The 24822-nt window shown below is 47.1% G+C and overlaps 1 protein-coding gene across 1 annotated transcript; it reads left to right on the top strand.

The window, feature by feature from the left end:
- The first annotated feature begins 4249 nt into the window (after positions 1-4249).
- CA7 (carbonic anhydrase 7) lies at positions 4250-19213 on the top strand. The gene is made up of 7 exons (XM_035119127.2): positions 4250-4313; positions 6541-6738; positions 14395-14513; positions 14905-15000; positions 15943-16005; positions 17272-17427; positions 17869-19213. Exons 1-7 carry the CDS (start codon positions 4274-4276, stop codon positions 17989-17991), a joined length of 795 nt encoding a protein of 264 aa, XP_034975018.2. The 5' UTR covers positions 4250-4273; the 3' UTR covers positions 17992-19213.
- The last annotated feature ends 5609 nt before the right edge of the window (positions 19214-24822 follow it).

Below are 24822 nucleotides of genomic sequence, written 5' to 3' on the forward strand. Positions count from 1 at the left end.
TTCAGGCAAGGTCCACCCTATTCACCCTATTGTTATTCAGTGGGAGTTGTTAATGGGCATTCAGGGATCGCATTAACAGTTCTATTGGCGATTTAATGAGGGTGCAGAGGAGTCAATTTGACTAAGGTGGCCCTGCAAGGCTAAAAGGAAGTGAATAAGAAGGGGGGGCTGTAGCTTTGATAGACACAGTGATGTTTATAAAAAGCATTGGTGTTCCAGTCTGCCCCTCCTCCTGCATCTGTATACTGTAAATCAGGGGTGGCCACCTCCCAAGAGACTCTGATCTACTCACAGAGTTAAAAACTGGGAGTGATCTACCCCCTTTTGGGGGGTTCAGGTCAAAGCTGTTGAGTTTTTTTAAGGAAGGGAAGCCCTGTTTTGGGGGGTTTAGGTCAAACTTGTTGAGCTTCTTTTAGGAGGGAGGGAGGCCCATTTTTGTTTAGGGCTTCAGGTCATAGTTCAGCTTTTTTTAGGGAGGAGGAAAAATTTGGGTGAGCTTTTTTTAGGGGTGCCAGTGATCTAGCAGTGATCTACCACAGACATCCAGTGATCTACTGGTAGATCACAATCTACCTGTTGGACGTGCCTGCTGTAAATCAAGCAGAGAGAAAGCTGCTTACATGGCTCCTGTACAGGTGTACCGGTATCTTCCTCTTGCTGCAGAGTCCTATCATCACAGCGTCACCCAGAGGCACCCACAAATATGAGGTATCCCTCTCTCTATTATTCCTTCCTTCCCTCACATAGAAAGCCCCACATAGAAAGCCCATCAACATGGGGGGGGGACTCTTTAAAATACAGTATTTACCAGTAATTTCTTTTTTTGGGGGGGGGGAGGCACCTAGGCCTCTAGGAGTTGGCTGCTATGCCTAGGACAATTCAAGAAAGCAGAATCATGCATATGCTATGGTAATATATCAATAGAATCATGGAATTGTAGTCGGAAGGGACCACAAGGGTCATCTAGTCCAACCCCCTGCAATGCAGGAATTTTTCCCCAATGTGGGGCTTGAACCCACAACATGGTTGAAATATTATGCTGATATGCAGCAACGCCTCGGAGCCATCGAGACTGCGGCCCTGTCTTGCCTCGCCCTCGCCTGCCCTGCCACCCCCTCTCCCCTGCCCGACCCTCCCATCTTCTTGCTGCAGAGTTCCAGCTTCACAGCATCACCCAGAGGCACCCACAAATATGAGGTATCCCTCTCTCTATTATTCCTTCCTTCCCTCCCTCTTCCATCCTTAATAAAATACTGGGGGGGGGGCAGATAAGCCCCACATAGAAAGCCCATCAAAATGGGGGGGGTGACTCTTTCAAATACGGTATTTACCAGTAATTGGGGGGGGGGGGAGAGGCACCTAGGCCTCTAGGATTTGGCTGCTATGCCTAGGAGTAGGACAATTCAAGAAAGCAGAATGATGCATATGCTATGGTAATATATCAATGGAATCATAGAATTGTAGTCGGAAGGGACCACAAGGGTCATCTAGTCCAACCCCCTGCAATGCAGGATTTTCCCCCCAAGGTGGGGCTTGAACCGACAACATGGTTGAAATATTATGCTGATATGCAGCAACGCCTCGGAGCTGTCGTGACTGCGGCCGTGCCTTCCCTCGCCCTCACCCGCCCTGCCACCCCCTCTCGCCTGCCCGACCCTCCCGTCCTCTTGCTGCAGAGTTCCAGCATCACAGCGTCATCCAGAGGCACCCACAAATATGAGTTATCCCTCTCTCTGTTTCTTCCTTCCTTCCCTCCCTCTTCCATTCTTAATAAAATATGGGGGGGGGCAGATAAGCCCCACATAGAAAGCCCATCAACATGGGGGGGATGACTCTTTCACATACGGTATTTACTAGTATTTGGGGGGGGGGAGGCACCTAGGCCTCTAGGAGTTGGCTGCTATGCCTAGGAGTAGGACAATTCAAGAAAGCAGAATGATACATATGCTATGGCAATATATCAATAGAATCATAGAATTGTAGTCGGAAGGGACCACAAGGGTCATCTAGTCCAACCCCCTGCAATGCAGGAATTTTTTCCTAAGGTGGGGCTTGAACCCACAACATGGTTGAAATATTATGCTGATATGCAGCAACGCCTCGGAGCCGTCGTGACTGCGGCCGTGCCTTGCCTTGCCCTCGCCCACCCTGTCACCCCCTCTTGCCTGCCCGACCCTCCCGTCCTCTCCAGCCAAGCAGGGTAGCCGCCGCCGTTGCCAGCCCCAGAAGCACAAGGTGGCCGCTGCCGCCGCTGCCGCCACCACGATGTCGTCAGGCCAGCTGGCCCTGTAGCCCCGCCCACGTTCCCACTTTGTGGCCCCGCCCCTGAATGATCATGGCTTGCCCCCCCCTAGTTTTGATCCTGGCTACGCCCTTGGTAGCAATTTTCTGCACTTTTCCCAGCTCTACAATGCCCTTTTTGAGATGCAGTGGCCAGGATTGTACACAGTATTCAGATATGGGGTTTATTGAGCTAGTTTGATGGGGCATAATGCTAGCACTTCTGCCCTTATTTCCAATGCTCCTTTTACACTGCAGTACCTGTTGTGTGATGCAACTGTGGCTTTACTGCAGAAGATAACTATATATCCCAGATTTGTTCATGTGAGCAGTGATGATATAATCATGAAAACCGTGGGGAAATTACCATGTAAAACTCCAGCAATTTGCAAAGTTAATGGAATTGCGAACTGATTTTTTTTCTGGAAACACAGAAATGAGCACGTAACGTCTTTTGGAATCCACTTCTAGATTTCCGTAAGTAGCTTTTGCATCATGTGAAAGATGACATAAAATGCAAAAATTAAATGATAAAGAGAGGATGGAATAAAATGCCTGAATGCAGCCTAGGTATGGTTGTAACATATATTTGTATAAAGGCATAACGATACCCTCAGTTTTGTTTCTGATTCCTTTCCTAATGATAATCTATGGAATTCACTAGATGTAGTGATGGCTGCCAACCTGGACAGCTTTAAAATATTAGACAAATACCATGGGGGAACAAGGCTATCAATGGCTAGTGGTTATGATTATACTGTAGGTTTAATCTTCCCTGCTGTATTGCACTTCATATCTGCTTCCTCACATATTTCAGAGGTTCCAGGCTGAATGGTGTTTCTCATTAACTTTTTCGGTTATAGTGACTTATTTTATCATATGTCACATAAGAGATAACAAATATAGAAGGAACTAACGTCTCTTTACCAAGTTAAATTGCCCCTCCAAGGACAGGCCCCAAAGTGGGGGACATGAATCAAAGTTCTCCCCTTTTACTGCACAATTGTACATGTAAGCCCCATTGAGTTCTGTGGGCCTTACTCCCAAGTAAATGACTATAGAACTACAGCCTTCTACTTGCAGGATGCAAATGAACGATGGAGCTATGCTGGTGGGCCTGGAAATGCTTCACATGTGTCCAGGCAAAACTGTCAATTTTGGTTTCTTTCAGTTTCTAATTTTTCCATGTCAGTTCATGATTATTATTATTAATAATATAAACGGGGGGGGGGGCTCTAGGTGGTTCCATTTCCCTACAAATTTGGGCAGAGCCAGGGGTCCTGGGAGAAAGCATTCTCTTTCGGTGACTGATGATGTATCTCTTTACCCTGGCCTTTGACACCTGAGATGTGTGTTTTCAAGGCCCACCCTATTCCTGTGAATGTAATATGTTTTAACTCTTTTTAAGAGGCACTGACTAGAAGATGCACTGAATCAACCTATGTTGCACACAATCGTTGTTGCTTCAATAGCCCTTATGGAAGACCAGCAAAATTAAAGGAGCTGTGTGGGTGGCATTATGTATCATTATCATCATCAACAACAACAACAACATCCTGTCCTTTCTCCCAAAGGAGCCCAGGGTGGCAAACAAACAAACGATAACAAATTAAAACATATAAAAACAATTTCAATACAGATGCAGAGGAAGGTCTCTACTTAAAAGGCTCATTGGGACAGGAATATCTTCTGTAGGTGCTGAAAAGACAATAGAGAGAGCACCTGCCTAATATTTGCCATGAGTGAATTCAAAAGGGTATGCGTAGAATTCCAAATCCCCCATCACAAACCCCCACCTAACTGGGTATCTCATTTTCTGGGATCATGTTTTAAACAGTCCTACTTGTACACAGTGGACTCAGGATCAGGAACTACTGCTGCCTCTTTAAGAGACTGACACTGTCCCACAAGTGAGCTATTATAAAGGCAGGTAAGCTGCAGCAGCTCGGATTAAAAGAGCTGGCAGCAAAGCAGAACGGAATCAGCCTACATAATGACCAGTCATAACTGCTGGGGATATGGGCAGAAAGATGGTAGGTTATATGCAGACCCTTCCCCTTCTGCTTTGAATCCATCCCATCCTTTCTCCGCTCTTCTGCTTATTACACTTATTGCTGTACTCCTTGCAGATGCCGATTGCATGCCATCTTTCCTAGCAAATAGGCAAAGTGCAACAGGCGCTTAAGTGGTTAACCAATAAGCAACTAAGTTTTTATTTTGGTATGAGCTCATACCAAAATAAAAACTTAGTTGGTCTTTAAGGTGCTACTGAAGGAATTTTTTTATTTTGCTTCGACTCAGACCAACACGGCTACCTACCTGTAACAATAAGCAACTGTTCAATTATTGCTCGGAAGAGCCACAAGATTCATTGCCTTTCTGCATGCTGGGTCGAAAGCATGACTTGCCTTTACAGCATCTTCTTGTAAGTTTATTCTTCATTAGAGAAGGGCAAAGACACCAGGTCTACTGACCTTTGTTCATGACCTGTGCCCCCTTTAAGGGCCTTTCCAGATAACCTGCTAGTCAGCAATATGTACCTGTATGCTAATCAAACATTAGTCGGCATGCAAATGGAAAATGGGGTAGCCTTTTCGTGGGAGCAAAACTGGAGAGAAAATGCATGCTCTAGCATTGATCAGGGGAAAGTGCACAGCATTAAAGTAAATCTATAGAAAATATGTCCTCACAAAATGACTGAGTGTGGGTGGGGGAGCATAGCAATTCTGGTGTTTACCATTATTTAAAAGGGCTACGTGGCTACTTCTGTCATCAGATTGTCATCAGGAGGGTGAATGAAGGTAGCTCAAAATGGCATTTTCATGGACCAATGGTGGAACACATTAGAGGTTTGCATGCTCAGGGCGAATTCTTGGCTTCTCGTGTGAAAGGTTTCCAAGTAACAGGCCTGGGAAAGTTGTTTGCATTGGAGAGCCTCTCCCAGAAAGCATATATGTGCTGAACTAAATGGTCCAGATACCTCAGTGTGAAACAGCTTCATGTGTGTTCACTGTTCAAAAAAACACAACAGTTCACAGAAAAACTGTGGATGATAATGCTAGGAAAAAGCAAGACAGCTGCACATGGAAGGAGCCATATCTCCAAGGCAGACCAGCACATAATACTTTGCATATGTAAAATTCCAAGATCCAGTCCCTGGCATCTCTGGGGCACCAGGTGGTAGGGAAGACCTCTGTTTGCCAGGCAATGTAGACAATACATTGGAGATGGAGCAATTGTCCTGCTGCAAGCACTGGCCTCTGCAGCAGGGTAGGCAACGCTAATCTGCCTTGTGTGCAGGGTTTAGGCTGACTGTGCAAGCAAAGCAGACCTCCTGCATCACTTGAGGAACACTTAGCCTGAGTCTGAGCCCTATATAGGAGCAAGAGTTCTCTGCTTTCAGTTAAAGGGCCTCAGCTCCAAGAGAGAGGCAGAGATTCTGGTTCTACTGGAGCTTCTGCAATGGAGTCCTCTGAGTCAGTGTAATGTCCTCAAGTCATGGAAGCACTGGCCCCACTGGCTTGTCTTCCATGGAAATGCTGCTGAGACTGCATGAAATTCCCCACCTCACTCAGAATCCTCAACCTCATCTCCTGAATGGAGCTTGTATGCTGACAGTGGGCAGTTGCCCAAGGGAAGGGGTGCAGAACAGGTGTCTCCCAAACCATGTCCACCAGCTATACAGAAACTGGGATGGTGTTTGTGCACATGCCACATAAATGAAAATATTGAGGGCTCCATTGCAGTTCTTTCACAAAAGTCAGGTTTTTTGTGGTAGGAACAATTTTTTTTATTACATTATTCCAGAAAACTAGCTGAATATTGGTGATGTCATGCAGCAGCATGCAAAAAAATCTGGAAAAAATGCACAGCAACTATGCCACTAGAAATGGTGTGTTCAGAAAAGTCCCTGGTTGCTGCATTCTGGAGCTGTGCTCCAGAAGCAACACCTGGAGGGCTACAGTTCCCCACCCTGGTGTAGGCAACACTGAACAAGATGTGCCAATGGTTCTAATGCCTTTTGCCTGCTGTATTTCACTAAAGTTACCTAGTCAGTAAAATAACGTTCTACTAGTCTGATTAGTTCGGGTTTTTCCATATAAGGTCTTACTGAGACAAGCTTTAGTTTGCCCCCTGTAAATGACGGAAGGCAGTACCCAAAATCCTTCTGAGGATAAATAAATAAAAAGCCACCTCACAGTGTCTGAAGGTAAGAATGATGTAACAGTCTTTCCCTTTTTCCCTTTTCCCTTCTCAAAGGACCTCCTGAGTGGTACAAGTCCTACCCCATTGCCCAAGGAAATCACCAGTCTCCAATTGATATAATCCCCACACAAGCCATATATGACCCCTGCCTGAAGCCCCTTAGCGTTTCATATGAATCGTGCTCATCTATCGACATCTCCAACAATGGGCATTCAGTCATGGTAGACTTTAAGGATGTTGATGACAAAACAGGTGAGTGGTGCATGTTATGTTCAGTGAGTGTGGGGGCCGGGGGGGGAGGTGTCAACTAAGTTCACATTTAAAGCAGAATCTATCTGTCAAATAGACACTTTCCAAAATAATATGAGAACTGAAATACAACCATTGTTCAAAGTTCATACTTATTCAGAAAATGCATGTATTTGGGGGAAAGTGTGCATAAAATGAATAAATTAGTGAAAATAACATCGAAAAATGCATTGTGCTAGGATTGCAAAAATGTGTACAGTAGTCAAAACTGTACACAAAAATGTGCTTCTTAGGAGAGATTTGCATGAAAAAGAGAGGAAGGAACAAGGTTTACTTTCCTCTAAGCCCCCTTGGTAGAGAAATGATATTAACATGTAACAAACAATTCCCTCTATTTTCAAAGTGCAGAGGTGAGTGTGGATCATTCAGGGGTGAAAATGGCACCATCCATGCAAAAGGAGGGAGGTATCAGTGAGCTTGGAGGAACTATAAAGTTTGCAGAAGTACCAAACATTATTTAGAAAGCCAGGATGGGAAGGTAAGAGCAAACACAGTCCAATGAGGACACCATACACTTAAAGCCTATTGCTTCCCCCAGAGAATCCTGGGAACAGTAGCTTGCCCCTCGCAGAGCTACAATTCCCAACAACCTTTACAAACGACATTTCCCAAGATTCTTTGAGGAAGCCATGTATGGTGTGGGTGTGACCCCATGCTCAGTGGCTGCAGAACACAGGCTGGCTATTAGAGAACAAAATGGAAAAACCAAGTGGGATGGAGAAGGGAACGGAATACCCACACCGCAGCATTTTACTGCAGGCTGCACCTGAAAGGGTTTTCTTGATTGGTGAATTTCTTTGGGAAAACAGCACAAGGAGAAAGAGTTAATCCTTCCCTTACCTTCCACCATCACACCCACAAGCAACTCTCTCTATACTTGGGGCAACACTGGAATTAGGGGAAGAAGAAAAAAGCCAGATCAATCAGATACGTGGGACAGGGGAGAACTGCTAGGGAAACTTTGCTGGCACATTGAATTTGTGTCTGTGGGGAGCAGAAGTGTCCCACACTTCTTTTGTCTGTGCCTACACACTAGTATGGTGCTGTTCCAGGTTTTTTCCAGCCAGGAAAGATGCCTTAAAAGCTATAGTTACAGAGCAGCTGAGTCTCCAGTGACAGGTGAGGAACGTCCATGGTGCCAATTATGAAGTACAGTATTAAGTTGCAGCCTTTGGAATACGTAAGACTTAACTTGTGAAGAATAGTAGTAGATGTCGTTCAGCGAATTCTTCATTTACAGTGGTATTTAGTGACAATGCACGGGGCTGTAATGAATCCATTCTCACTTAAGCTTAGGAAGGGTGCTTCTGTGCTGCAATAATGCATGAGGTCAAATCCTTGGTTCAGTATATGCTTGTGCATTATATGGCCCCAGCCAGCATGGTCAGTGGTCAGGGACATGGGCATAGCTGGGGGGGGGCAGCTGCTTCTCCTAAATCAATAAAAATACACAGCAAACTGAAGTTCTGTCCCCCTAACAAAAGGACTGCCGTCTAACAAAAATCCCGACTACGCCCATGGTCAGGGATGATGGAAGTTGTAGTCCAACAACATCTTGAAGACCTGAGGTTGGGGAAGTCTGGTCTGCGATATCACAAGTTCTTCTAGTGCACACTTTCAGTTTGCACTGGGTTGTCATCACTCAGGCTTGGCTCCAGGTGTGCCCTCTTGGCAGGGTGGGAGTGTCCACAACACAGAGGCATAGCTATGGGGGGGGCACACTGGGTGCCACACTGCAGGGGGCGGCACTTACCACAGTGCCTGCATTGCGCCTTCTGCCCTAACATCTTGTAGGAAGCACTGCAGCCCAGTAGTAGAGCACAAGCTTGACATGCAAAGGGTCCCAAATTCAATCCCTAACTGTGAAAGATTCCTGCCTGCTGAAATCTAGGAGAGTATAGACCAGACATGTCCAAAGTCTGTTTCGCAAAAAAAAAAAGCTCAACAACTTCAACCCTAAAAAAGTCAACAATTTTGGTCGGCTCTTGAAATGTACTCGGAGTCGAGAGTGAATTTCATGCTCTTTATTCAGCTCATAGTCATCAAGGAGAAGAGGAGAAGAAGAATCGCTCTTTTCCCAAAACCATCTGCTTATATACCTTATTTACACAATGGGCCTTGCGTGATTGGCTACTTCAGGGCTACACCTGTGGGCCAATTATATTGTGGATTGACTTCTGCCTGCAGCCTGATTGGCTGCTCCTACAGGCCAATCAGGTAGCAGATTCACTTCTGCCAGCCGCCTGATTGGCTGCTCCAGCAGGCCAATCAGGTTGCGGATTCACTTCCACCTGGAGTTGGATTGGGTAGCTCCCGCTGATTCTGAATCCTATTGTTCTAGGATTCAGCTCAGTACATAACACCCCTCCCCTCTAACTTCCAGTCCTGCCCGGGAAGTTGCATTCGTAGTCCCCAAGGTCTGCTGGCCGCCTCCGTGTGCGTTGTGGCCTGGGGTGTTCCTTGGTCAGGGGTTCTGGTTCTGGCTCGTGTTCCGAGGCTGCTGGCTGTGCCGGGGCTGTCTGGTCTGGCGCCACTGAACCACTAGGTTGTGGCTCTGGTTCCGGTGTCCTTCCAGCCTCGGGGCGCCCCTCTGTGCCTACTGCTTCTGCTTCCCCTGCCCACCCCTCTCGCTCTACAGGCCTCACTGCCCTGCTGTCCCCTTGGGACCCCTCTGTCCCGCTCTCCTCCCGGGTTCCTCCTGGGAATCGTCGCCGTAGCTGGTCGCAGTGGCGGCGCCAACATTGCCCCCCTTCCGTTAGTACCTCGTACGACACGGGACCGGTCACCTTGGTGACTGTGGCGGGTACCCATGCTGGGCCTGCCCCAAAATTCTTTGCGTACACTGCGTCCTGGGCCACAAATGTCCGGGGGTTCCTGCCTTTCCCCACCACTACCTCATCCTGAGCTCTGTCGGGATGAAGTCGGTCCAGTCTAGTTGCAAGGCGCCGGCCCATTAGTAGTTCAGCTGGGCTCCGGCCCGTCGTTGTGCTTGGGGTGCTGTGCTGTGCTAGAAGAAATGCGGCAAGGCGGTATTCCCAGTCCCCTTGTGTCATGCGGCGGAGGCTGTCCTTGGTGGTCCGCACCATGCGCTCCGCTTGGCCATTGGTGGCAGGGTGGAATGGTGCTGAGCGGAGTGGCGGATGGCGTTCTGCGCTGTGAAGGTCTGGAACTCCTCTGACGTGAATGCGGTTCCATTGTCCGAGACGAGGGTATCAGGGAGCCCGTGGGTTGCAAAAAGCTTACGTAGTACCCGGATGGCTGCCGCCGTAGAAGTGGACGGTACCAGTGCGACCTCCAGCCATTTGGTGTAGGAATCCACCACTATGAAGAATGTTTTTCCCTGGAAGGGGCCAGCGAAGTCCACGTGCAAGCGTGACCATGGATGTCGGGCGGACTCCCAGGGCTGGACTGGGGCCCTTGGGGGATCCGGGCGGGATTCTTGGCAGGTCTGGCAGTGTTGTACCCAGGCCTCTATCTCTCTGTCAATCCCTGGCCACCACACATAACTCCTGGCAAGGGCCTTCATCCTCACTACCCCTGGGTGTGTCTCGTGTAGGGCTGTGAGGACCCTTTTGCGGAGGGGCTGGGGAACAACAACCCTGCTTCCCCATAACAGGCACCCCTTGTGGGCCGACAGTTCATGTTTGCGGTTTGTGTAGCCAGCGAATTCTGGCCCGGGGCTGCTGCTGGGCCATCCTCGCCACACCCAGTCCAGGACCCGGGAGATGACCCTATCTTTTGTGGAATGGTGCGCAACTTCTTGTGCCTGAATGGGTCGGTCGGGAAGCAGCTCCAGGGTCATAACCTCTTGCGCAGGCGCTGGGTCGGGGCCTGTTTCTGGTAGTGGTAGCCTGCTGAGGGCGTCTGCGTGGCCCATCGCCTTCCCAGGGCGGTGGATTAGTGCATACTGGTAGCCGGCAAGGAAAATTGACCACCTGAGGACACGTGGAGACAACACTTGGGGGGTCTGCTTCTCGGGGGCAAACAGGCCAAGCAACGGCTTGTGATCAGTCACTATGGTAAAGGGCCGCCCGTACAAGAAATCATGGAATTTTTTTACGCCCTTCACGATTGCCAGACCCTCCTTGTCAATCTGTGAGTAGTTTCGTTCGGCTGCAGCAAGCGTCTGGGAGAAGTATGCCACTGGCACCTCTCTTCCATCTGGGAGTTGGTGTCCCAGGACAGCGCCGATGCCATAGGGAGAGGCGTCGCATGCCAGCACCACTGGCAGCCTCTCGTCGAAGTGTGCCAAGACCGAGTTCGAGACGAGCAAGTCCTTGACTGCCTGGAATGCGGCCCTTTGTCGCTGGCCCCACACCCAAGGGGCCCTTTTATCTAGGAGTCTGTGTAGGGGCTCCGCTACCGCTGCCTTATGGGGAAGGAAGGCATGGTAAAAGTTCAATAGTCCCAAGAATGACTGAAGTTCGGGCTTGCTCTTGGGCGCTGGGGCCTCACAAATGGCCCGTACCTTGTCACCGGTTGGATGGACCCCTTCTGCGTCCACCTTAAATCCCAGAAAGTCCACCTGCGGCACTCCCAGTAAACACTTTTCCCGCTTCACCTTGAGGCCCGCCGTCTGGAAACGGTGCAGGACGGAGCGGAGGCGGTCCTCAAATTCCTCTGGTGTGGGCCCGGCGATCAGTACATCATCGAAGAAGGGGGTGACGCCAGGAATCCCTTTAAGGAGAGAGTCCATTAGATTCTGGAATATGCCTGGTGCCACGCTAACGCCAAATTGCAGCCGCTTTACTCTGAATGCCCCTCTGTGCGTCACAATCGTCTGAGCCTCTGCTGTGGCTTCGTCCACAGGCAACTGTTGATACGCTTGGGCCAAGTCCAGTTTGCCAAAGATTTTTGACCCAGCCAGGGTGGCGAGGACATGGCTGACCACTGGCACTGGGTATGCATGGGCCGTGAGAGCCTTGTTTATGGTGCATTTGTAGTCTGCACAGATGCGGACCGAACCATTAGGCTTGACGGGTGTGACAATTGGAGTTTCCCAGGGGGCGTTGGGCACCGGCTCCAGCACTCCTTGCTCCACGAGCCGGTCCAATTCCTCGTCTATGCGGGGTTTCAGGGCGAACGGGACCCGGCGGGCCTTGTGCCTGATGGGTCGTACAGCGGGGTCTAGCTGTAGGGCAATGGGGGGTCCTGTATATCGTCCCAATGCCCCATCGAAAACCCCTGGAAACTCTTTGCATATGGCGTCCACGTCCACTTGTAAGCTAGTGCGGTTCACCCCGGTAACGGCTAGCCCCAGAGGTCCAAACCATGCCAGTCCCAGTAAGCTAACGTAGGGGCCCTTAACTACCAGCAAGTCCAATTGTTGCTTTCGCCCTCGATATTGCACCCTGAAGGTCCCCACCCCCATTGTAGGGACCTTACGTTTCTGGAAGTCCCGGAGGGTGAATGGGGCCGGCCTTAGTTTGGGACCCCCATTAGGGCACAGTTCCCTTAATGTTCGGGCCGAGATTATGGATAGAGTTGAACCCGTGTCCAGCTCCATGCGGCATGGGGCTCCCTCTATCTGTACCTCTATATAAATTTTCTCTGTGCTGGGATGGGGCAACTGGAATACCTGGTAGTCCGTGATCTCCGTCGAGTTGCCTTGGTGCATGGTGCCGTGTGACCTGGGGCTCCTGGGTCGGTCATCTGATGCTTGTCGACGGGTGAGTCGAGCCCGACACACCCGGGTGATGTGTCCCAATTTTCTGCACTGCCTGCACTCTGCGTTGCGGAAACGACAGGTCCTCCTCTCGTGGTTCTCCCCGCAGCTTGCACAGTTCCCTCCTTCTCGTCGAGGCTGCTGTGGTGTGTGTGCTGCTTGAGTGCGCCGCTGTACTCGGTGTACTTCCTCCCTGTCAAATTCGGATTCGTCGGTGAGGTCTTCGTGGTAGACCCTCGGTTGGGATGGCGGGGCCGGTCGTGCCTCTTGCGTTGACCTCTCGGCGGCTTCGGTTGCCAGGGCTTCCTCCAGAGCAATCTGGAACGTGAGGTCTTTTTTGGCGTAGAGGCGTCGTTGCAACATCTCGTCCCTCAGGCCACCAACGAGGCGGTCACGAAGCATGTTCTCCAAATCTGAGAAGTTGCATAGCCAGGCGGCTTGGCGGAGGGAGGTCACAAACCCAGTTATGGTTTCCCCCGGGGCTTGCCGCTTTGCGTAGAAGGCATTTCGGCAAGCTACCACCGAGGGCTGTGGTGAGAAGTGCTCCTTCAGCCGTTCCATTATTGTTTTGTAAGAGACGGTAGCGACATCTCTAGGTGCAAGGAGAGCCCGGGCGATTTCAAACGTCTCCTCTCCACAGACGCTGAAGAATGTCGCCCTCTTCATGGCATCGTTGGTGACTTCTTTCGCTTGCAGGAGGAAGTTGAAACGGGCGGCGTACCCTTCCCAGTCTCCTGATGCTGGTTTGAATGGCGAGAAGCTGCTGTCGGTTGCCATTCTGGGTTCCTTGGGTCCTGGAGCTGAAGCCTGGATGCACGGTGCGATGCAGCGGTGCAGCAGGTGGCGGTGCTGCGGTGCAGTGCGTGGTGGCGGTCAGCTCAGCAGGATCCCATCCTCGTCGCCAGTGAAATGTACTCGGAGTCGAGAGTGAATTTCATGCTCTTTATTCAGCTCATAGTCATCAAGGAGAAGAGGAGAAGAAGAATCGCTCTTTTCCCAAAACCATCTGCTTATATACCTTATTTACACAATGGGCCTTGCGTGATTGGCTACTTCAGGGCTACACCTGTGGGCCAATTATATTGTGGATTGACTTCTGCCTGCAGCCTGATTGGCTGCTCCTACAGGCCAATCAGGTAGCAGATTCACTTCTGCCAGCCGCCTGATTGGCTGCTCCAGCAGGCCAATCAGGTTGCGGATTCACTTCCACCTGGAGTTGGATTGGGTAGCTCCCGCTGATTCTGAATCCTATTGTTCTAGGATTCAGCTCAGTACATAACAGCTCTCATGCATGTTTACTTCATCAAATCTAGCCCTCTTTGAAAAAAGTTTGGGCACCCCTGGTATAGACAGTCCTGAGCTAGAGGTTGATATTTGGGGATCTCTCTCTAACCTTTGGGGTTGCATTTCATTGTGAATTTACGGTACAGTATTTAGTTCATTATTTAGTTCAAACAGTAGATGGCACTGTACTTAGTTATATCCGGATGGAGTCTGGCATTTTCTTTTACTGCTCTGTTCTTGTTGAAGAGAAACTGTTTCTCTTCTCTCTTTTTTGTAAGCAACTTATAAGAACCTTGCAGTGTCAATAATACGCTGCCTGGGTTTGCTTGTTTTCCTCCTCCCTCCCTGTACATTTCCTTTTCCTTTTCGTGCTGTGTCTTTTTAGACTGTAAGCCTGAGGAGCAGGGACTGTGCTTATTTATCTGTAAGCAATTCCGGGAGCCCTTCTGGCAATGTGAATACTATCTGTAAATAAAGCAGATACAGTATTGCAAAGACGTCTTATCACTTATCGAAAGGAAACCAAGCCTTGTTTTGTTGCACCTGGGGATTTTCCCTGTTAGAGCTATTGAGGTGGGTGGAGGGATGTATAATAGGGTCAGCTTCATGGAAGCCAGTTGCCAGTTTTCTGTCTGTCTTCTTGGTTGCAGCGGTCAATGGAGGGCCACTGGAAGATCCTTACAGGCTGAAACAATTCCATTTTCATTGGGGGGCAAGCCAAGACTCCGGATCAGAGCATACCATCGATGGCAACCCTTTTCCTTGCGAGGCAAGTCATTAATTTTGGGTGTCTTTTAAACCCCCTTTTTTAATATATAAATTTGTGGTGGGGTTGCAGAGAAAATCATAGGATGTCAGATTTCTGTGGTCTCCAGAAATCACACCAGCGATGGAGAAGCAGGGTCAGCACCAGTGCCAATTTTGGGTGAGATCTCTCCCGAAATTGGCACAATTTCACTTGAAATCAGCACTGATGGAGCTGCCACTTCTCCATCAGCAACTGATTTGGCAGAGCATGCGGTGCAGACAGCAGTGGCAGGTATGATGGCCCTGGTGGCGGCAGGAGTGATGTCAGAGCAGGGCAGCACTTTCTGCTTTGCCTCAAGTGACGGAACAGGGTGTGCTGCCCCTGAATACTGGTGTTTGCCTTGTCTCCCCAGCTCCATTTAGTTCACTGGAATGCCAAGAAATATGTGACCTTTGAAGAGGCAGCGGCGGCTCCAGATGGCTTAGCAGTGATTGGTGTTTTCTTAGAGGTAAGAGCCATATACATAGAAGTGTAGGGTTGGAAAGGGCTGCAAAGATCATCATGTTCACCCACCTGCAGGGCAGGAATCACAGCTGAATAATCCCTGTTTGAGGGGGAATGGCCGTTTCCCATATAAAAGGGGTGTGCGTTTTGCGTGGTCGTGCGTAGCACCCTGGGAGCCTCAGGCAGCCTCCAGCAGTTCGGAGGCTGGCACCACCTTCCAAAGCTGGATACCTGTGGTCTCCTCCCACACAGCCAGCCGTCCAATCCAGCCGGGGGGGGGTGTTGCCAGGGGGGTTGGCCAGGTAGGAGGAGGTAACCATCCAGTGCCCACAGCAGAAGGTGAGACATACCTGGGAAACAGTCAATGTCTCCAGAGCTTTCCCACCCTCCACTCCCCAAAATTAATGCTTACATTGCAGGTTAACCTCTTTTTCTTCCGCAGGCGAACACGCACGCAGGCGCTGCTATGACAAGGCAGGTTTTGGGTTGAAGGGCCAGAAAGGACTTTCCCTGCATTGGCAGGTTTTGCCTTTCCCGTAGCAATTCGTCACAACTTTGGCGGTTGCAGGCCTTGGGCGGAATCCTTTAGACATTTACCAAAGGGGGGGCGAGGGGGAGGTGACCCCCCGCCCCCATTGCGGCGGCGATACCAGGATTCCCATTAAAGGGGTCTGGGGGGAAGCATTGACCATTCACCCAGGGGCCGTCATTGCCCTCCCTCTCCAGCGGCGGTGAAAAGGGGGGTGGGCTATCTGCTTGAACGTATGTTCTCCAGAGCTAGCCCAACCCCCACATATGCTGGATAACCCGGAAATTACCCAGACCCCCGGCTGGGGGGCTGGGAAACAAATTGGTGGTAGAGATTGGCAGCTCCTGGATTGTTGAAACTCTTACTTTTCCCCCAAAATCCACATTCTTAGGCATCTCTCTCATTTTAAACTCTTAGATTGGAGAAGAACATGCCAGTATGAACAGATTGACAGACGCCTTGTACATGGTCAAATTTAAAGTAAGTTTAAAATACAAATGCAAAGTTTGTTTTGTGTCATGGAAGACTGTCCAGAAACTCCAATTGGTCTAGATTGAATGTGGCAGCCAGGATGCCAGTGGGAGTGGGTTGGTGGGGCACGCAGGGGAGAGCCTTCTCGGTGGCTGCTCCCAGACTTTGGAACTCCCTTCCTAAGGAGGCCAGATTGGCTCCCTCCTCCACGTCCTTCTGCCAGCAGGTGAAGTCTGTTTTATTCTAGCAGGCTTTGGCGAACTGACTGTTTCTTAAGAAAAGTCCTTTTAATAGCGCTGTGCTGCTTTTACTATCTGTATTTTAATGGATTTGTTTTTATATTGTTTTAATTCTATCATTGTTTAATTGCTTTTAGACTATTATATTTTGTTTTTAGCGTTTTGTATTTTATCTATGCGGTTACAATTTGTGTAAGCCACCTTGAGTCCCAGTCTGTGGAAAAGGCAGCATATAAATAAATATCATTATCATCATCATCCCATTACACCTATCCCACACCCATTGCATTGATAACCAATTCATTTCTGTGCTTAGGGTACTTCAGACTGTCACTGTTTTTGGGTGGGATTCAACTATACACTAACAAATTCAGCTTGTGCAACAAATCTGCTTCCCCAAAAGATAAATCTTGATCAACACTGATATAATTATATGACCACTGAAATTATTAGGACACAATGCTTCCCATAAATCCTCCCCCCACCTGGGATTTTGTGAAGTCCTAGTCTAATACGTTAACCACTACACCATGATGGCACGTCATGTATTCCCCCCCCCCCCAGTTCCCTTCTCCTTTTTAGCTAAGTCCAATACAGTCATACCTCGGTTTGAGTACTTTCAGTTTAAGTACTCTGCAGACCTGTCTGGAACAGATTAATCCACTTTCCATAACTTTCAATGGGAAAGTTCGCTTCAGGTTAAGTACACTTCAGGTTAAGTGCGGACTTCCGGAACCAATTACACTCATACCTCGAGTTAAGTACACTTCAGGTTGAGTACTCCGCGGACCCGTCTGGAACAGATTAATCCACTTTCCATTACTTTCAATGGGAAAGTTCGCTTCAGGTTAAGTACACTTCAGGATAAGTACAGACTTCCGTAACCAATTGTGTTTGTACCACTGTATTTGATCAGCCATTGGACAAGAACAACAGCTTTGCTTTTGCAGCTTCCAGAAGGTTTTGTAAAAACAATTTAGTTTGTACCTTTAATTTCTATTTTTAATTTTCTAATCCATGCCCATGCTTTTCTCAGGGAACCAAAGCCCAGTTCAAGTCTTTTGACCCCAGCAGCCTCCTGCCCTCTTGTTTAGATTACTGGACATATCCTGGATCCTTGACAACGCCTCCCCTTAACGAGAGTGTGACCTGGATAGTGCTAAAGGAGGCCATCAGAATATCTGACAAACAGGTAAATCTTGGGTGGCGGGCGGGGGGGGGGGGGCTGTCCGTTTTTGCACAAAAGGGCCCATGCTGTCTGCTCTTAAAATCCTGGACACACCCACACAAAAATGCTATTTTATTTAGGAACATACAGTATACAAAAAAGCCCAAGAAGAGAGAGAAGCAGACTTGAAGTTTCCCATCACTTGTTAGCACCTGGACAGCAGACTGTCATGTCACCTGGTCACAGCCTCCCTCTACAGTGAGATGGATTGCACTTTCTTTGTTAATTAATTTATTTCTATATTTTCAGCTATCAATTAGGGTATGCAAATACCATGCAAACCTGTGTCCTCTTTGGTCCACTTTTTGGGCAACATGTAAATTGCCATCCTAAATCCATTTGCGTTTTCCTTTCTCTGGCGCGACTGATCCTAAGCAAGTAATATCAAGCCCCCTGAATTTACAGATGGAGAAATTCCGTACCCTCCTCTTCACCACAGAAGAAGATGAAAGAATCCAGATGGTGAATAACTTTCGTCCCGCTCAGCCTCTTAAGGGAAGAGTGGTTCGTGCTTCATTCAAGGCTTAAGTAGGTGTGTGTGCATGTAGGAGAAATAACAACTGAACTTCAAAACATCCAAAGGGCTTCAATATTGGCAAACAAAAGAAAATGGATAATAGACCTGCAGCTTAGAAAACCATCTCAGTGGAACTCTGGGACATCCAAAGTATTGGATCTGAGCATGGATTAAATGAAAATATAATGTACTGTGCTTGTGCTAATCTGGGCTCCCTTCCTAAGTACTGATAGTTGCTTTCTGTTATTATTTTTCAAAATAATACCTGGGGCAGTCCTTATTTTTGCAGTTAGGTCTCTTGGAGCAAACTCCTCAATCTGTCATTATCTTCCAATGAGAAAAATGCTGGGGATGTTGTCGAAGGTGTCCTGGGAACCTTTTTTTTTTAAAAAAAGGGTGGGATATAAACACTTAAGTTAATAAATAGGCTTTGGAGGACAGGGGGTGGGCGTGGTCCTTATTGTAAGAATAGTCTTACTGTATCAAAGTTGTATCTAAGGATTTTATGAGTGTCTCTATTTTCATCTGTTTGAGGGACACAACTACAAAATAAGTTTCTCGCCTTCAAGGTAGCAGAAAACAGTGTATTGAGGGCACAGCTGAGGGCTCAGAAAGCAAAAGGCAGTCACAGTATAGCGTTCTGCTCCCTATAAAGCTACTTAGAACAGTCCACTTAAACTTTTGCAAACTCTGGATTCTGGGAGAAGCCAAAGAATTGCAGCTGGAAGAAACTGTTCAGAGAAAGCATATAAATCTGGCTGTTCCGATAAGGGGCAACAGATGAGTTACTCACTGAATTTAGGTGACTAGGTGTTTCAGATCATTGCAATTCTACTGAACATTCTGTTTTATTCATATTATAAGTAAAGAGCCTGGCTGGAACAAAATGTTGCGTTGCAGCGCTCTCCTGTTCATTGCACCTGTCAGGCAGCCAGCCAGCCAGCCAGCCATGCCCTCCTCCACAACGCTCCATTTCACTTCCCGTCACACCCAGTTTTCTGGTCCATTCCACTTCCAACAGTAAGTCAGCATTCTGTGCCCACTGAGCATGCTCAGTCCTCATTGGGATTTCTTTGTGTTTTGCTCCACTCAACAAGCAGCAACACCTACGGCTAGGGTTGGAGGAGAAATTTAATTCAGTGTGCATTTAAAGCTGAATCTATAAAATTTGCACTTTCCTAAACAATATTCGAATCCCCGCGACGGGGTGAGCTTCCGTTGCTCGGTTCCAGCTCCTGCTGGATAAATAGGAACCGCTACAGCGGGAAGGTAAACGGCATTTCCGTGTGCTGCTCTGGTTCGCCAGAAGTGGCTTTGTCATGCTGGCCACATGACCTGGAAGCTGTACGCCGGCTCCCTTAGCCAATAACGTGAGATGAGCGCCGCAACCCCAGAGTCAGTCACGACTGCGCCTAATGGTCAGGGGTCCCTTTACCTTTTAAACAATACACAAATTGAAGCACAGCTATCCTTTGAAATTCACACTTTTCCAGATGTTGTAATGCAGTTCTCCAACCAATAAAAATGCATATATTACAGGAAAGTGTACCTGTATAGGATGGTATCAGTGAAAATAACATACAAAAATGTATTATATTAGGGAAATTGATTGACAAAATGTGTATGTTGGTCAAAACTGCATATAAAAGTGTGTGTTTTTAGGAGACATTCACACTATGATGGATTTTAATGAGTATTCTTTTTAAAATGGCAAATTACTGCAAAACGTGAATAACTGAATTTAAGATTGGAAAAATGAGAAGCTGAGATCCTTCCATCCCTCCTTAAAGCCTCAACATCAGAAATAGAAGGAATGATGAATGCAGGCAGATTCAGATGTGGAAGAAGGGACTTGCCAATCAGCAACTGAACAGGCATAGCAGACACTGCATTGGCACAAAGTTGTGCCACACTAGGACAAAAGGATTAATGTCTCCTGATTGGTTGACTGTCATAATCCAAAGATGAAGTAGCAGGAAAACTTGGGAAATTACAATGAAAAGTCTTGCAGTTTTTCCGATTAGAATTAACAGGACACCAGGGGCAATATTTTTTTATAATCATAGACATTTAATAGTTGTGCTCTTAGGTATTCTTATAGCAGTGAGGCCTATAAAAAGCAAAAAGAAGTTTTGCTTGACTGAAAGTATGGGTTGCTTTGTTGCTCTTGACTGAACTCCATTGCCCTTCATGGTACATATATTTTTGTTCCAATCGATCCTCTTCAAAGTTGTACTTAATGTATTATAAATCTGACTTTGCACAATAAAATAAAAAAGGTTCAACCTAATTGTAATCTACCCTTACTCATTTTCCTGCTGATCTATAATGTTGACACTGTGATATAATTCCGAAGCTGGCATCTCTTCATCAAAATAAATGAGAAATGGGGGAGGGATTCAAGCACATACCATAAATTAAGGTTTGTGCAATTAAAGCAGATTAAAGTGTTCTGCTGCTCTAGCACAACAAATTCACTTTTAAAAATAATCTGACTTTTTGCCATTTGGAAACATGCAAGAAAAGGTGTAGGACAGGCTTCCTCAACCTCAGCCCTCCAGATGTTTTTGGCCTACAAGTCCCATGATCCCTAGCTAGCAGGACCAGTGGTCAGGGATGATGGGAATTGTAGTCTGAATTGTAGTCTGAAAACAATTGTAGTCTGAAAGCCTGGTGTAGGATGAACAAATAACTAACAAGAAGATGCAGAAACACCTGCAAGCAAATCAGGAAGAATAAATAGGCCTGCTGGGTCTACCTGACAAGCTGTGGAAAGAAGGAAACACAATAGCACCTGCTTAACATTCCCCTAAAGCATGGGTAGGCAAACTAAGGCCGGGGGCTGTATCTGGTCCAATCACCTTCTAAATCTGGCCTGTGGACGGTGCGGGAATCAGTGTGTTTCTACATGAGTAGAATGTGTGCTTTTATTTAAAATGCATCTCTGGGTTATTTGTGGGGCATAGGAATTCATTCCCCCCCCTCCAAAATATAGTCCGGCCCCTTACAAGGTCTGAGGGACAGTGGACCGGCCCCCTGCTGAAAAAGTTTGCTGACCTCTGCAAGGGAGATGGGGAGACACAAAATTGCAGGCAGACTTTCAGGCTGTGGCCACACCAGACATTAAACACATTCCACCAAAGAATCCTGGGAACTGTAGTTTGTTACGGGTGCTGGATTTTGTAGTTCTCACAATAAACTATATTTCCTAGTATTCTTTGGGAGGGGTGTATGCTTTAAATATGTAAGTAGCTGTAGTTTACATTTCTGACAATAATGTTCATCTCATAAGGAACCCTCTTAATTAAAGGTCTGAAGAACAAGTTAGAAAACCTCAGCTCTGTCTCAAACTGTTTTACAGGCCAGATCTCCCCCACCTCCCATAACAATGGCTGTTACATTTTATGAACATGAGAAGATGCCTTATACTGATTCAGTCCATTGGTCTATCTTGCTCAGCATTGTCTCACATCCTTTCTCAACCTTGTGTTCACAAATGTTGCTGGCCTACAACTCCCATCATCTCTGACCACTGGTCCTGCTAGCTAGGGATGATGGGAGTTGTAGTCCAACCACAGCTGGGGACCCAAGGTTGAGAAACCCTGGACCCCGTGCTGACTGGCAGTGGCTCTCCTGAGTGTCAGACGGGGACCTTTCTCAACTCTACCTGGAAATGCTGGGGATTGAAGGTGGGATCTTCTGGGTGTAAAACACATGCTGTGCTACTGACCCATGTCCTTTCCTACCATGATCTTTTAACCCTTGTTCCCCTAGGCTCCAGATGGTCAGCCCCTGTTTCTGCTATATAGGTGTCTTCTGTATACTGGAGGTACTGTATACAGCAAGTACTCACTAATAGAAATGGATAATGAAAAAGTTAGTTTGCAAATGCCATCTAGTGGCCTTGATTGACCTAGGCAGCAACATTATGCCCTTACAATGATACCTCTGGTTACGTACTTAATTCATTCCGGAGGTCCGTTCTTAAGCTGAAACCGTTCTTATCCTGAGGCACGCTTTCGCTAATGGGGCCTCCCGCTGCTGCCACACCGCCAGCGCGCGATTTCCGCTCTCATCATGGGGCAAAGTTTGCAACCAGGAGCAGCTACTTTGGGGTTAGCGGAGCTCGTAACTTGAAGCGTTTGTAACCAGAGGTACCACTGTATTTGAGAGTAAGTCCCCATGTAGGCAATATATTTAAAACAGTATCATCATAACACTTTAAACAATCATGGCTTCCCCTCCAAGAATCCTGGGAACTGTAGAGTGCCCTTTGACCATGCTGGTTGGGGCTGAGGGGATCCATAGCTGCCAAGTTTTCCCTTTTCTCGCGAGGAAGCCTATTCAGCATAAGAGAAAATCCCTTTAAAAAAGGGATAACTTGGCAGCTATGATGGGATCTGGGAGTCCAACAACCCCTAGGGGGCCACGGGTTCCCCACCCCTGATTTTTGAGGATAGAGATCCATCCAAATTGGGGTTGTCTGAGAACCTCCTTTGTTCATGAGAATTCACAGCTGACAATTCAGCTAGCTGTACACTTGTAACACTTGAGACAATATTGAAAGTTGCTTTTGAATCCTTTCATGTGCCGAGAGTTCAAGGAGGTGTTGCTAGACATGCCGTCTCTTTTGTGGCACAGCAGGCGATCATGTGGGGTGCATTCCAGGTGTGACTGATCAGGAAATGGGTGCAAGTGACAAAGTACAGCCTTGCACCGGTGGGGTTTCAAAGTTGCACAAAGGTTGAGGAGATAGATACAACATGAAAGCAATCCAGAGGCTGCACGATAAGGCCATATGATAAGTCTCTTATCACATAGCTCCTTGTAGAGGCTTTCAGCAACACCCTTCTTCCTTTCTGAAGGTATTTCAGGTCATTCCAGATAATATTTTAAAAAATACTGTGCACATGTGCACTAATATTATTATATGTTCTCTTACCATGAAATCTCTATCCGCTGCCTCTGTTCTAATACAGAGGCAGCGGATAGAGATTTCATGGTAAGAGAACATATAATAGGCTGTATTATTAACTTGAGTAGAAAAGTTTAACTTTGGATTTGGGCGGTTTCCCCCCCCCTTCTTCTGGAAACATTGTTTTGTTCTGGCGGAGGGGAGGTGGAGAGGGGAAATGTGTGAGTTTATGCTAACTGTTGTGCATATGCAGATCCTTAAGCCTTCCTTCAGGCAGGGTCGAGTCCTAGCTGGAGGGGTGGGGAGACAGGGAAGATGGCATTGAACAGGATTCTGGGTATTGCAGCTGTCACCCCTCTCTGTTCATTAATAATGGTGTCCTGCAACCCCCCCCCCAATATGATTTTATAACAGTTCCCAATATACTTGCTGGGAAATGAGGACTGTTGAAATCTTTGAGGGTTCTCTTTCAGTAGGGTTGATGTAGAAATTCAATTCACATTTCAATGTGAACTTACGGTACCTAACTCACACTTTCTGAAGCAAAATGTGAACCAAAACACAGCCATCCTTGAAAATTCGAAAAGGTTTCCAAATTTTTGCAGTGCAGTTGTCCAGCAAAGTAATGTGTTCGAAAATGCATATACTGTACTAGGATAAAGTGTGCATTAAAATGCTTATGTTAATGAACATAATATACACTGTATATTGCACTGTATGAGGGAAATTTGCTTTGCAAAAATATGTCTTTTAGGTAGAATTACATGCAAAAACTTGTGTATTAGGAGAAGAAATAAGCACTGGTTTCATGAAGACTTTATGAAAATAAATAAATTGCAAACTGATGTGGAAATGTGGAGAACTGAACCTAACATTGTAAAAATGTAACATTGCAAGACTGATTGTTTCACTCATCCACACTTTTAAGTGGAAGTAACAGAAACTGGGCACTGCCTCATTATTACCAGGGTTGAGGTGACCCTCAGCTATGTCACATAATGAGTTGTGAACTGGCAGTGACAGAAAGAGATATTGGGTTTGGGGTGGATAGCTCAATGAATATGTTGGATCAATGTGCAAGTAGCTCTTTAAAAGGTGAGTTCCATGTTAGGCATCATTAGGAAAGTAATTGAAAATAAAAGTACTGATATAATGCTGTTATGGAGCCAGTTTTGGCTGGACTGTGTATCAAGCTAGAAAAAGAAGGTTGTGGGAATAGCTGCCACTATGTCGGGCTGTATGTGAAGTGTGAATACTTTGATGAGCAAAGGAAGGTAAACAAGTTAATTGCAGAAGGGTAGCTGGTACATATGCATGGAAGGACAGGGAATTACCAGTAAATTCACGGGACTGAAACTAAAATGAAAGGGCAACTCAGTAGTGAAGGAAATTAAAGTTGTCTTTTGACCACTGGCACTTAGATGCAATATCTTGTCCCTTCTGTATTTACTCTGTTTGGAATTTGTTTGCGTTTCTGGGACCACAGGATTTGCTCTCTGTTTTTTATTCTAAAGGTTCAAAGGTAGATTCTGCTGTATTAAAAGTGGAGAATGTTTTGCTGTGACCTATGGCTGGCACGTTGAGCCAGCCTGTCTGGGTTGCCCATTCTCCTATTTGTGAAAAAAATAGGTGCTGTGCATTTATTAAAATACTAATCTGTCAGTAACTGAGTGTGACTGCAGATTTACAGCTAGAAGTGGTACTGGATGTGTCCACTGCCTGCAGTAGGCGCTGTGGTCTAAACCACTGAGTCTCTTGGGCTTGCTGATCGGAAGGTCAGCATTTCAAATCTGCTGACGGGGCGAGCTCCTGTTGCTCTGTCCCAGCTCCTGCCAACCTGGCAGTTCGAAAGCACACTAGTGCAAGTAGATAAATAGGTACCACTGTGGTGGGAAGGTAAACGGCATTTCCATGCACTCTGGCTTCT

This window comes from Zootoca vivipara, chromosome 6 (genome assembly GCF_963506605.1).
Source record: "Zootoca vivipara chromosome 6, rZooViv1.1, whole genome shotgun sequence".
Lineage (NCBI taxonomy): Eukaryota > Metazoa > Chordata > Lepidosauria > Squamata > Lacertidae > Zootoca > Zootoca vivipara.